The sequence below is a fragment of the Paroedura picta genome, chromosome 3 (assembly GCF_049243985.1).
Source record: "Paroedura picta isolate Pp20150507F chromosome 3, Ppicta_v3.0, whole genome shotgun sequence".
NCBI lineage: Eukaryota > Metazoa > Chordata > Lepidosauria > Squamata > Gekkonidae > Paroedura > Paroedura picta.
The window spans coordinates 119,541,658-119,554,802 of NC_135371.1; the positions used below are offsets into that span (position 1 = coordinate 119,541,658).

Sequence of the window (13,145 nt, forward strand, 5' to 3'; positions counted from 1 at the left end):
CTTGCTTTTAATAAGAATCTCCTGTTTCTGTAGGACAGAATTTGAGGGAATGTTTAGGGCTATGGTATGGAGAGAAGAATCACATTGTTCTTTAATATTCAAATGCGCATGAAAAGCAAAGTTTGCAAATAGGACTGTCTGAAATAGGACTGTGAGGGACTGAGCAAAAAAAGTCGATGAAGTTACTATACATTATAACATATTGGAAAGCTACTGGCCATAGCAGGGCAAGGCAGAGAGAAGACAGCATTGTAATCTTCCTAAAATTAGCTCACATAAGCAGGTCACTGAAGCATAAAAAATTTTAAATAATAGTTTTCTTTTTAGAAGTAGAACAGTGTAGGGATGGGAGACAATGAAAAAGGCAGCCACAGACGTATGAACTACCACCCAATGGAGTCCCCAGGAATAGGTGCAATTTAGAATCTACATTGAGCCTCGTGGCGCAGAGTGGTAAGGCAGCCGTCTGAAAGCTCTGCCCATGAGGTTGGGAGTTCGATCCCAGCAGCCGGCTCAAGGTCGACTCAGCCTTCCATCCTTCCGAGGTCGGTAAAATGAGTACCCAGCTTGCTGGGGGGTAAACGGTAATGACTGGGGAAGGCACTGGCAAACCACCCCGTATTGAGTCTGCCAAGAAAACGCTAGAGTGCGTCACCCCAGGGGTCAGACATGACTTGGTGCTTGCACAGGGGATACCTTTACCTTTACCTTAGAATCTACATTATTTTGAATTTTCCACTCAAAAATTAGCCATTTTAAAATGAAATTGTCCACCAGGACCCCGAACAGAATAGGAAAGGAAGCTGTGACCACATAGAGAACTCCTTATTACCATAAAATGAATACAGCAAATTAGTCAATTTTAATTAAAAGATTACAAAAGGTGTGCAAAACAACTTCCATGATTAAATACACATTTAAAAGCAACATGCAAACGGGCAAATATGAGTATAGGGTTAAGTTAAATGACATTCAAATACCTTGTAACTCTTTAATCTAAGGCTTCAATTAATTTTGAAGCATATGTGAATGTAAGGAAATGAAAGAAGTTTTCCAGTTGAGGGGGAGGGGTGATTCCAGCTTGAGTGTGCATATACCTGTTTCCAAAACACCTGAACTACAGTTGTATGTCTGAAGGATTTATCACTTATGATTCAAATAGCCACCAACTTTGTCCTGAACACACTAAGTTTGCAAAATGATAGTGATACCTTACAGGCTACAGCAAAAAAGAACAGTGTATTTACTGTGAGCCATTACAGACTACTTTGCTGTAGGCCTGCCACTGTACAGCATAAGTGCAAACACATTAAGGAACAAAAACAAAACATCTGGAATGGTTATATTATCTAAACATACTTACCTTACAGATCCACAGCCCCCACCATTGTCCACAGAGCTTACTTTCTACCCTGCAGAATGATTTAGGCCAACAGTGCTTAATGCCATTTGTAGGAAGTGTATTTTGGCACCTCTCACAAGATGTAGTAACATTAATACAAATAAGGGCTTGCACATTCTTTCTATTCCTGAGCAAGGGTAACCCAAAGGAAACTTGCTATGATTTCATTCTCTGTATTAGATGAGGGAGAAATAGACATTTGTAAAAGCAGAAACTGTTGATATAATTATTCCCAGCTGCCTGGCATGTCCTTCCTATTGCCCTTCCCTTTGGAGGGAATCGTGACACCAAAATCAGATTTTTAAAAATATCTTTCTGAGGAGGAAAAAATTATTAAAACCTCCCCTGCAGGCTGATGGCATAACATACAATACGCTTCACAAGTTAGTTACAGAGAGTGATGGAAACTTTAAGAAAACTGAAGAACAGCAGCAGCCAGAACATTTAAAGACAGTTGTTGACAGTATATGCTGTATTAGTCCTCTGCCTTGCAGCTGGCTCTGATTGTGTTGGTCTGGACTTCTTCAGATCATCTGTTTCATCTTGAGCAGCACTGCTGACTGCTGGGTAGTTAGAGGCTGTCTCTTCAGAGAGGAAAAGATTCAGGAGAAGAATACATTCATCTCTCTTCCTCTCCCCCCTCCTCACAGTATTTCTTTCTGTGCAGTCAGAGTTTATCATCAGTCATTTCTAGGAACTGAGCATAAACATCCCTGGAGCATTCTCCTTTTTGGTTGAATAAAAATTTGTAGTAGCTGCCATCTGCACAGATTGCTAGAAAAAAGAAAGATTCTTTTCAGGCTTGCAACATTATGCTTATGAGAGGTGTGCAAAACAATCAACACCAGTATTTTTCAGGTTCAGGTATAATGAATCCCAAAAATATCAGTATTTTCCAGTATTGGTATCGAATTCAGTAAATGTTCAACAATCCTGATTTTTTCCCCCCAGCTCCATGAAACCCCTTGGCAACCATTATAGCCAACAGTCCCCATAGCAGGGGTGTGCATTTGGATAATCTGAACTGAAAAAATTCATTCAGATTTTTCTTTCCACTATCTGAAATGGTCGAACCCAAAAATCTTGAAAATATCCCACTGAACAGCTTAAAGCCCTTTAAATGCCATCTCCAAGTTTAGAGTTCACACAGAAGGTATTTAAAGAAACTGCAATCCCTGTAAAGCCTTTTAACTTAGATTATCAGGTTTGGCCATTTTGGGTAAATAAAATTCATCCATCTGAAATAATGTCTTTTTTTGCCTCAGATTAACCAAATTCACACTCCTAATGTTTACATTTTTTTCTCCCAGAGCAGCTTTAATTATACAATTAAAGCAGCAAGGGAAGCTGCCATTACAAGGTACAAAATACTATTTTCTAGGAGACAATTATGTATAATATACATTAACAACAAAGAACAAGTAAAATTATTAGTACATTTAGATTAAATGCAGCTCAATTACCTTCACCCTCCCAAGTTTCAGACAGATCATAGGGGCTGATAATGATAATAGAATCTCAAGACAGGCTTGAGCATGACCACTGCCACTCTAAAGGTACAAATTGTGTGTATTTACCTGAAATTAAACTCCAATGACAAATTGAACTAGATCAAGTAAATAGGTTTGGAATTCTTTTAAAAGCTTACTTCTGCAGCCATAATTGCTTAATATCAGATTATGTTTTAGGAAGGGTTTTCTCTCAGAGTGCATACACAAAAATCTAGAATCTTACCTAGGACAGAATTTGGCTCGGTTCCAAAGGCACAGATACAAGGGGAACCAGAGGGAACCTGAAATTTGGAAAAACTCCATTTGGAGCTGAAGTATTTGGGCAGGAAACTGGCTGATGCTAGACTGGAAGAGAAAAAGAGAAGCAAAAAAATCATAACTATTGATTGTCTTCTAGCAGCAGCTAAGGCCACTTACAAAACTAATCTCATGGATAGACGCTAGATTTTCAGTCTCATGGACAGAAACTATTTTTAGAAATACTTATCTTAAAATCTGTGAAGACATAGCCATTAGGGATGGGCCTGAACAGACTTACAAGTTTAAAAGGGCCACAAATTTGGCTAGTTTGTGCCCCTTCAAATCCAGATTCAAAGAAGATGCCTCCCCTGTACATATCCCAGACCTTTTGGCCAGCTGAGTTTGGGCCACTTAAACCTAGCAGCTGAACAAGGCAGTCCACCCCTCTGCTGTTAGTTTTAAATGGCCCTGGGCCATTTAAACTGCCCATTTCACTCCCCCCCCTTTGGAAGGAAATTGAAACAATCCAGTACATTGAAAAGGCTTGCAGCTGACTCAGCCTGACAGATGAGAAGCCTGCTGCAAAAACCAAAAGAGAAAATGAAGGCAAGTTGGTGCATGAAATCCAAAACAAGAAGAAATGGACCCAATCGCCATTCCAAAAGTAATAAAGAATCTCTCAGTGATAAAGTCTAATATTGTTTAATGTTCCAAAATTCCAATTCGTCAAGCCAGAACGGGATCTAAATAATCTTCCCCCTTTTCAAAGCCATCTTCATGATTAACTTTCTTTACAATTTTACCAGTTCTAAGATCAATTCCTATAAGCAACTCTGTCTTGCTTAGATTAAGTTCCAATTTATTTACTCTTATCCAGTCATTTCCCTAACGTCAGGTAGTCATCTGGAGGTGAAACCATCTCAGTTGAGATTTCATTTCATTACAAAAAACACCTGAAGCTTTATCCAAAGTCCAACTGAATCTTAAAAACACCATTTTAAATTCTTCTTGTGTTTGTTGACTTTCATCCCACCCGACATCTTACCTTGACTGCTTGTTTCTTTTGGGATCCTCTGCAGCAAAGATGTGCACTGTGGCATGGTCACTTGACACACAGATGAGAGAAGCATCTTGGTTGAAGTTAATACTGATGGAGAAGTCAGAAATAAACTTGTTTATACAACCACTGTCATGGAGCAAGCAGCGTTACAGAGAACTTCCCATGTGTATATGGAACATTGCATCATACTTATCAAAAAAGGAAGCAGTTAAAGCATCAGCCATTTCCTAATGAAGCAGTAAAAAGAGAAAAGATGGACACCTTAAAAAAGAAACACACAGAAAAGGTATTCACATCTTTAAAAGAAATGTTTACTGCTTCTCAATGTATATAGAAGGAGAGAGAACATGTGGACTTAATTTCACATTAAAATGTCTCCCCAGCTTGACTGTAGGAATATAAACATTACAACATTTATCTAAATGGCAGTCAACTCCTTTCATTGTAAGAAAAACTGAACATACATTTCATGTATCGCTGACTAGTTTTAATGTAAACCGCCCTGAGCCTTCGGGGAGGGCGGTATATAAATCTAAATAAATAAATAAATAAATAAATATTTAGGAATCAAAGAATCTAACAACTGAAAAGAAAAGATCTGGGTTTTCAGTCTTGGCTCCCAAATCTGGAACATGTATCTGTTCAACGGGTCTATTTTATATCCCATACATTTCTTCACAAGACTATTTTCAAAAATTAGTCTTTAAGCTCTGCATTGCATTGGCCCATGCTCAACTTACTGAAAGTTTTTGCAAATGCAACATATTTGCTGAAATCCCAGAAAGGGCAAGCCTTATACTATTTAAGATTAACTGATGCGTTACAACTTAATTGGCTAGAAATGTGATCCCTATGTTATGTGATAGATGAGCAAAAAATATATTCAAATGCAAGAATCCACAACACTTATCTACAGAAATCCTGGTAATAGCAGCAAGAGTGTGTGCACTGGCCATCTTATTCCGTGTTAGGTCAAAGGCAAAATGTGGTGCCATGTATCCCTTAATTCCATTGACAAAACAATGCTTACCAGTAGATATTGGCAGCTTGAGACCCTCTGCGCAGCTCTTGGATTAAATGCCCTGATGATGTATCAAATATTCTTATAAGGGTTCCCTTGAAAAGCAATGTAAGATGCATGAAGAGTTTTTTTTCAAAATCACAATTAAATCTCCCAATAACAGTCAAAGCATAAGGATATATCTACTTGCTTAACCAGATACAGCTGTTCCAGATTATTTTATTATCACCTTATTTATTCATTTATTATATTTACATACCACCCTCCCCTCACAGCTCAGAGCAGTTTACAGAAAAATTGGAAACCATGGTACAACATGGTACCCTTGCTGCACGTGTTGTTCCTCCCATAGGTAATATTCTCTTGATTCCTGTCACGGCTTTAGAATGAAGCATTAGAATCCTAGAAATCCATATGGGTTGGGTCACTCATTATGATCTCCTCATGGCTATTTGAATGCAGCATGGCTCTGCTGGCCTTTCCAGCATCCTTGGGGGCCAGCTACAGAATGGCCCGAAGCCTTAGCCTCTCATAGTGTTCTGTTCATCATCCAAGGAGTTAGCAGTGTATACAAGTCCCTTTCTCCAATTTTATCCTAACAAACCTGTACCGTGGGTCTGAGAGAAAGTGAGCTGCTCAAGGTTACCGAGTAAGAGTTTCACAGCAGAGTAGGGATCTGAAGCTAAGACATTCTGACAGAAATCCAGCATTCCAGCCATTATATCACACTGTCTCTCTAAAGCAATGAAGGAGGAACAATAGAAATACAAGCACAACGTGCATATTTTCAGATACTTCTCTACTATCACAATTAGAAATCTGCTTAAAAAAAAATTAAAGCCAGGATTCTTAAGAATCTGCAAGAGAATGAGGTCTCCTAGTAGGAACAAAGATAAACAGATCCCACAGAAGCAGAATTAATCTTGAATGTATTGAGCCATTAAGAATGGCCACATACCTTTCTGGCCAAATGTGCAACATGATTATTTGCTTACTTTTTCTGATGCTGTGGCAATCCTTGTCCCTTGCAGGTTGAGAGCTATGCAGCTTAAGACTCCTTCATGAGCAGGTATATCTACAGGAGGTTTTTCTGTGTTTGCCAAATCCACAATCTGTACATGCCCAGTATGTGTTCCAGGGAATGCAAGCAGGGAATTATTACTGTTTGGACACAGTACACAGAGACCTAAAATACAATGGAAAGTAATGGACCAGCTCCTTTTACAATCACATCTCTACCCCATCCCTGTCAATAAGGTTATAACAAACAAGAGGCAAACAAGAATTCAGGCTTAAGACTAGCAGAAGCTGACCTATATCCTACAAGATCTACAGATGGTCCTGCCCTTTCATTTCCATTCAAGATTTCTAAGCATCACTACCTCCAGCTGGAATTTTACTCCTTATGGTCAGTGGCCATTCATGAAGAATACAGAGGACAAAGTGGTGGTCTTTAATATAGAAGAGAGAAATAGCTGAAATCACCCCTTCTCTGACATCAGCAGTGCCTTTGTTAAACTGTTAGCTCCCAGACTAACATATTAGTGGATTGAATGCCTGCAACCTCCAGCAATCTGTTAACCTGTTCGCCTTCCACCATCGGAAGCTGATATCAGGATATGATCCTCTATGTTAAGTACAAGTAAACTAGACAGACTCATCTACATGTGATGGAATTCATAATTAGCATTGCCATTATCCAACAGTAGACTTTTCAGAATCTAGGAATATCAGGAAGTCACAAGGCAATTGACCCCCTCAGCTCTGCTATTGCACCTAAGCAGAAAGCAGCATAACAGCCAGCTGGCAAAGTTACAAAGGATTACAAAGGATTCTCAAAATGTCAAGTAGCAATTATAGAAGTGGACAACATCAGCTCCTGTTATTTTTTTGTAATGAGACAATTTACCTTTTGGGTTGTAGCAGGTTTCAAAGACATGCAACTGGTGAGGATTGTGCGTGAATGTGAAAACTTTAATCATGGAGTCCAAAACTACTACAATTCTGAAAGAGAAAAAGGCAACAGTCCTACATGTTGATGTTACTGATTATCAATATACTCAGCTAAGTTTGATCCAGTATCAAGTACACATTTGTTTGCAATTTTGCCCCAAGGGTACAGCAACAAGACCACCTTCAGAACTAATTTATTTTAATCTGACAACAGCAGTCTGAATTTTCTCAACTGCACTCACCAATTTATCTAGAGACAAGTACAGCAGTAAATCAAGAATAGAAAAAAAACCCAAGTTTATTTTAGCCCACCACTTTCTAATCTCAAAAAGGGTCTAAAAATGTCTAAAACATAAGAGGGGTTTAAACCTTTACAATATGTAAGGGGAAGTTTAGTTGACTTGTGGTTCTTGTTTACCTAGAGCTTCCCAGGACTTGTTCAAGATTTGTGTATCCCTTACACTATGGAGAAGCTTAAGTTATTCTCATCATTGGATCTTGTAAGACTCCTAACAAAATAAATGTGCAAGACTTAGGTGAGGGGGAAGTATGAGAGGGAACATAAGAGTGTCCCCATTCCCTTTCAGGACAGCTTCCACAAAAAAGTAGAGGACGTGAAACAGCCCCACATAAATAAAATGGGCTCTCTGAAAATTAAACTGCACCAACTCACCTGTCTCTTCTAAGCTTAACTGCTTTGACTTCTGTGGAAAACTCTATTTCAATAACTGTCTTCTTTTTCAGATCATCCCAGATCATCACTGCAGTAGTGGAAATGACTTGATTAATTTTACACCAGCAACTGTCATTGCTTAAAGCACTTCTGGTGCTTGGACGACTAACTCCACAAGGAGCAACTGTAGCCCATAGTGTCCATTTTGCACAGGCTTGCTTAGAAAAATACAAGGGAGCAGCATATACAACCCAAGCCTGCATCCTCATTTTTTTATTCTCTTACAGCTAGTATTAAGCTTTTAATGCATTTAAATTTTCCCTGTCCAAATCTGAATTAATCCGTATCTAAATTCCTTCTTGTAAGGTGGTGTTCCCCAACCAACGGACAACGGCCCGGTACCGGGCCATGGAAGCCTCAGTACTGGGCTGCGGCGGGCGAGAGGGAGGCTCCAGTGCCAGCGCACCAACAGGCATGCCTCCCGCCCCGCGGTGCGTGCTCATTGCGCCCAGAGCAATCGCCGCCTCCCGGTGTAGTGAGCACTGCACTGCGGAGAGGCACCGGTGCCCACGCCTCCCCCCCAACGCGCCCGCTCTGCCGGGAGGCGGCCAATCACTCCCGGAGCAGTGAGCGAGCGCTGCACCACAGGGGGAGAGGGAGGCATGCCTGCTGGTTTGTGAGTGCCGGCACACTGACACCCGTGCCTCCCTCTCCCCCCCGGGTCCCCAGCCCGAAAAAGGGTGGGGACCACTGTTGTAAGGCACAGATGCTCTGATCTGGCTAGCCTGATCTTGTCAAATTTCAGAAGCTAATCATAGTATTTGGATTGGAGACTGCTAAGGAATACCAGGATCATCACATGTAGGCAGACACAACAAACCACCTCTGAATATGTCTTGCTTTGAAAAGCCTACAGGGTTGCCATAAGTCACCTGTGACTTGACAGCAAAAAAATGCATAGATGAGTCCATTCATTGTCCCAGAACCAGTAATTGCTACCTAGCAATGTATTGCTTCTGGAGAAGGCACAATATAATTCCTGCTTATCCGAGCATTCTGTTCATCCTTTGACAACCTGGAAAGATACCAGATGTCCTGAATACAAAGAAACTAGTTGGGAGATCCCAATCCAGCTAGGACTGATCAAGAAGAATTCCTCACTATCCTCCTCTAGAATTAAGGACACTTGGACTACATCTACAATCACCCTAGATATCACCTCTGCAGATAGGTTTATCCTCATAGTAGGGCTACCCACAGCTGACTTTTACATACATATGTACATATGCAATACAGGGAAAAGCAAATTTGATCTGTATCGGACAGTATTTTTTTTGGGGGGGGGGATACATTTTCTATGACGTGACAAGGGAAAGGCAACCAGTGCATCTAGGCTATACGGTATCTATGACTAAGGCAGCAGCTAAGTTTATTTTTGTTCAAATTAAGAGCAACATAAAGGTAAAGGTATCCCCTGTGCAAGCACTGGGTCACGTCTGACCCTTGGAGTGACGCCCTCTAGCATTTTCATGGCAGACTCAATACGGGGTGGTTTGCCAGTGCCTTCCCCAGTCATTACCGTTTACCCCCCAGCAAGCTGGGTACTCGTTTTACCGACCTCGGAAGGATGGAAGGCTGAGTCAACCTTGAGCCGGCTGCTGGGATCGAACTCCCAGCCTCATGGGCAGAGCTTTCAGACTGCATGTCTGCTGCCTTACCACTCTGTACCACAAGGGGCTCTGAAGAGCAACATAGTCTTGTGCAAAATATGCTTCTATAATCCTTACTACTCAATACTATACCTTTATTAGGTGGATATTTTGGCTTTTTTCCTCCACCAACTAAAGCTAAATAGTTGCACCGAAACAACATTTCAACATGGCCAACACCTCCCTCAAGAAATTCTAAGGAGAAAGAAAGGACATTTTTAGTTAAACAATCAATGGCAAGTTTTCCAAAGTGGATTCATGTTACAAATGCAAATGATATCAAGTCTATTTTTTTAACTTTTTATCTCCTCACCCAGCCTTGTTTCAAGATATAAGTTCACTTTCTAACAAGCAAAGACGTTTGCTCTAAGATCTTTAAGATACATGTTATGATCACAGTAATATGGGGCAGAAAAATAGGCGATTAATGGAAATAGCCAACAACCTCACCCCCCCACAATAGTTCATAAAGTTGCCATTCTGCACACACTAAGAGTGAGATCCAGTTAACTCAGCAGGATAGACTTACCTCCGAATAAATCTGCATTGAACGCCCCTCATATATGGATTGTAAAATATGAATATTAATTAGAGCAATCATGACTATAGAGGGATCACCTCACCTTGCTTCTCCTTCTCCTTGAGTGGATCTGCATTAAACACTCTAAATCCATTTTCCATCCCACATGCAAAGCATCCTAAATAAATTAAACAAAAAACAGATTACTATATCAGGTACATCTACTCTGTATTGATTTGTGCAGGTGTCTAGAAAATGTAACAATTAGTTAATTTAGTGAACTGGAATAGAAACAGAGATATTTTTTCACTTTTATATCACATTATTTTTCCTGGTTCACAGCACTACACCAAGGCTTATTCATTTGATTTTTACAACCTGGTACTGCTGACTAGGTCAAGGATGACGCATTCACTCACAAAAGTCATCATGTGAACTTCATAGAAGAAGATCTGAACACAACTCCCAAGTCTCTTTTTCAAAAGTGAAGGCTAAAAATTAAGGAGGCAGTCTAGCACCAGTGACATATACTTAGACTGCTTCCATACGAAATATCTTCAAGTGAAATATTAGTGCAGGACAATTTATGCTGAAGTAGAGGCTACTGTGAAGGAGAGGCTACATCCTATTTTACAATATTTTGTTAATCCCAAAACAGTAGATAAGAAAGCTGTTCTTGTTAACGCAATAAGTTTGGGCCATTTCGCTCATTATCCTTTAAGAGCACACCATCTAGATGGGTACTCTTCAGGGAGCCAAGACAGCATGTGCTTAACAAGAAGCAACAACCAATGCAGCAAATCTAGGTTTCCTTCTATAAAGATATTCATCATTTTGCAAGCCCATCTACATAACCAGTAAGGTACCACAATACATAGTATTGTGTTGAGCTACTTTTCCTAACAGATCAAATGGCAAACTGCTGCCCACTTTTACTAATTTAGAACCAATGGAGGTAAATTTCAAACTCAGTCCTATTACAACCACAATGCTGTAGAATGTCTAACACTAACTTCCTGTTGCTCTGCCCCCCTGCCCAAATGCAGTAACCCTGTTCAGGCATCTGTATGAAGGATCATACATAGAGGGCATTTTGTGTTACATCACCTGTGGAATGCTTTTTCTCCTGAGGCTCACATGGTGCCTCCCCTCTGATCTTTCCAGCATCATCAGATTTAAACACCTCTTGTTACCCAGACTTTTAATTAGGGGCTGTTATTTATAACTTACTTTTACAGTTTGCTTCTGCTGAGAAGCATTTGATGAGACTTGCTTTACAGCATTATGTTTTAGGTTGTTTTTATGCTCTTCTTGTTGTTCATTAATTGTTAAAGCTTTCATGGTGCTTGTGTTTTATTTTGCAAGCTGATTAACTTGCTCAAAAGTGGCATGGATGTCATCTAAGGAGCATAAATAATATATTTAAGAAAACTGGAGAATTTTAAAGCCACCTCTACTGGACACAGTAGAAGAATCTGCAGAATAGAATCATTCCACAGAAACAAAGCAAAAATGTGCAACCTTTAGGAAGTCTTAAAGTAGCAAGTGTGAAGACAAGGCAAGGGTCCCTTCAAGGCTGTGTTTTGGAAGCTGAGCCCTAGGTCCAGTTCTGATATCTCCTTTTTAAAATGAATGTTGGATAAAGGAAATGAGGGCAAGGTCTAGTAAGACAAACACATCCAACACCAAGAATCTCAATATGCACAGTTTGTTAAAGGCAAAGGAGGTAAAATGATAAGCACAAGGAAATATTTCATAGGCCAAGGAAAGATGCAGCCCACTTAGGAAAGAGCAATGCTTTGCCCAGAAATAGAGGTACATCAAGAGTGAAGGAGTACAACACACAGCAACGAATGGAACTAGAAACAGGACCAAACCATCACCGGTAGCAGGCAGAAAAGAGAACCAAGTCGCATCTTCACCCTTTAATACACTCTCCATCTCACCACATACTAAGGGGCCGAGGCAGCAAAGGGGAGGAAAGGCCGAGCTGGAGACCACAGTAGATAGCTTCCCGCAGCCTTTCCACTTGTAAAGCTGGGATGGGGCTTCCTCTCGCAACCTACAAGGCGGACTACGTGCCCCTAACCTTCGCCTCTTCCTACAAAGAAGTGGATCAACCTTGACGACAGAGTCAGGTTCCACGTCCCCCTCTTCCCGAGACAAGCGGGTGTGCGGGTGTTTGTGGCCCGGCAGGGGGGCGTGGAGAAAGCCAAGCCCTCTCAGAAGCCTCCTAGGAGGCGGAATTGCGGAGGTCGAGACTGACGCGTCGGGAGGAAAGGGAGACAGGGAAAGGGCCATGGCCAAGTCCGCAGGGCTCCTCCGCCTCCGTCCGCGGGCGGGCGGGCGGGCGGGCGGGCGACTAAATGGCCTCCAGAGCACCCCTCCCTCCTCTCACCGTGGTCCTGGTTGAAGCCGGCGAAGAGGAGCCCATTCCCGTGCGGGTTGGCCGGCAGCAGGTTCATGGCGCCGGACTAGGGAGCGGGCCGTGGCCGGAGGGGGGGGGGCTCCTTCACAACATCGGGGGAGGGTCAGCGGCCGGAGGGGGGCGGCAGCGCCACGATTGCTTCCGGACTAGACAGGCGCCAGCGCGAGCGCGGAGTACATCGAGCGGCTTTTTCAGGCTGCCCGACGAGCGCCGAACTCTCGATCGCCAGACAGACGTCCTCTCCCGGCCTCTTGACTCCCCACCTTCGATTACCGAACGCATCGGCCGGGCGAATGAGCGATGCCACCCTCGCCTGTGGCGAAGGAAGGCGCATTACGGCTCAAGGGCGCAACTACAGGCTTCGTGTTCATCCCGCTTTGGCAATCAGCAGCGGTCGAGAGCGAAGCATAGACGCTCTCAGTGGGTCACTGACTCTTTTGAGTGGATCTTGTTTTCAGCTGCACTCTGCGGATAATGCGATGCGCCTTTTCCAGGCAAAATGCGTCTTGTGGCTCCTCTTTGCACGTCATTGCCCCCACCCGCTTCTTGTTTGTACTATTAGCTATAACCCTGTATTAGGCCTGCTGGATGTAACGCTTGATACTTCTGGTAATGAGGGCTCTGAGCA

General features: G+C 42.0%; 1 protein-coding gene across 2 annotated transcripts; it reads right to left on the reverse strand.

Annotated features, from left to right (window-relative positions):
* Positions 1-839: 839 nt before the first annotated feature.
* Positions 840-12,734, reverse strand: WDR45B (WD repeat domain 45B). Of its 2 annotated transcripts, none has more exons than XM_077327456.1 (10): positions 12,488-12,734; positions 10,193-10,267; positions 9,663-9,764; positions 7,861-7,948; positions 7,144-7,238; positions 6,230-6,420; positions 5,244-5,329; positions 4,199-4,300; positions 3,137-3,258; positions 840-2,176 (listed from the first exon to the last, which is right to left on the reverse strand). In XM_077327456.1, the coding sequence occupies exons 1-10, from the start codon at positions 12,552-12,554 to the stop codon at positions 2,070-2,072; spliced, it is 1,035 nt and encodes a 344-aa protein (XP_077183571.1). In that variant the 5' UTR covers positions 12,555-12,734; the 3' UTR covers positions 840-2,069. The 2 variants fall into 2 exon arrangements, with proteins under 2 accessions (XP_077183571.1, XP_077183572.1); XM_077327457.1 differs by lacking the exon at positions 12,488-12,734 and adding an exon at positions 12,043-12,255.
* Between the last annotated feature and the right edge of the window lie 411 nt (positions 12,735-13,145).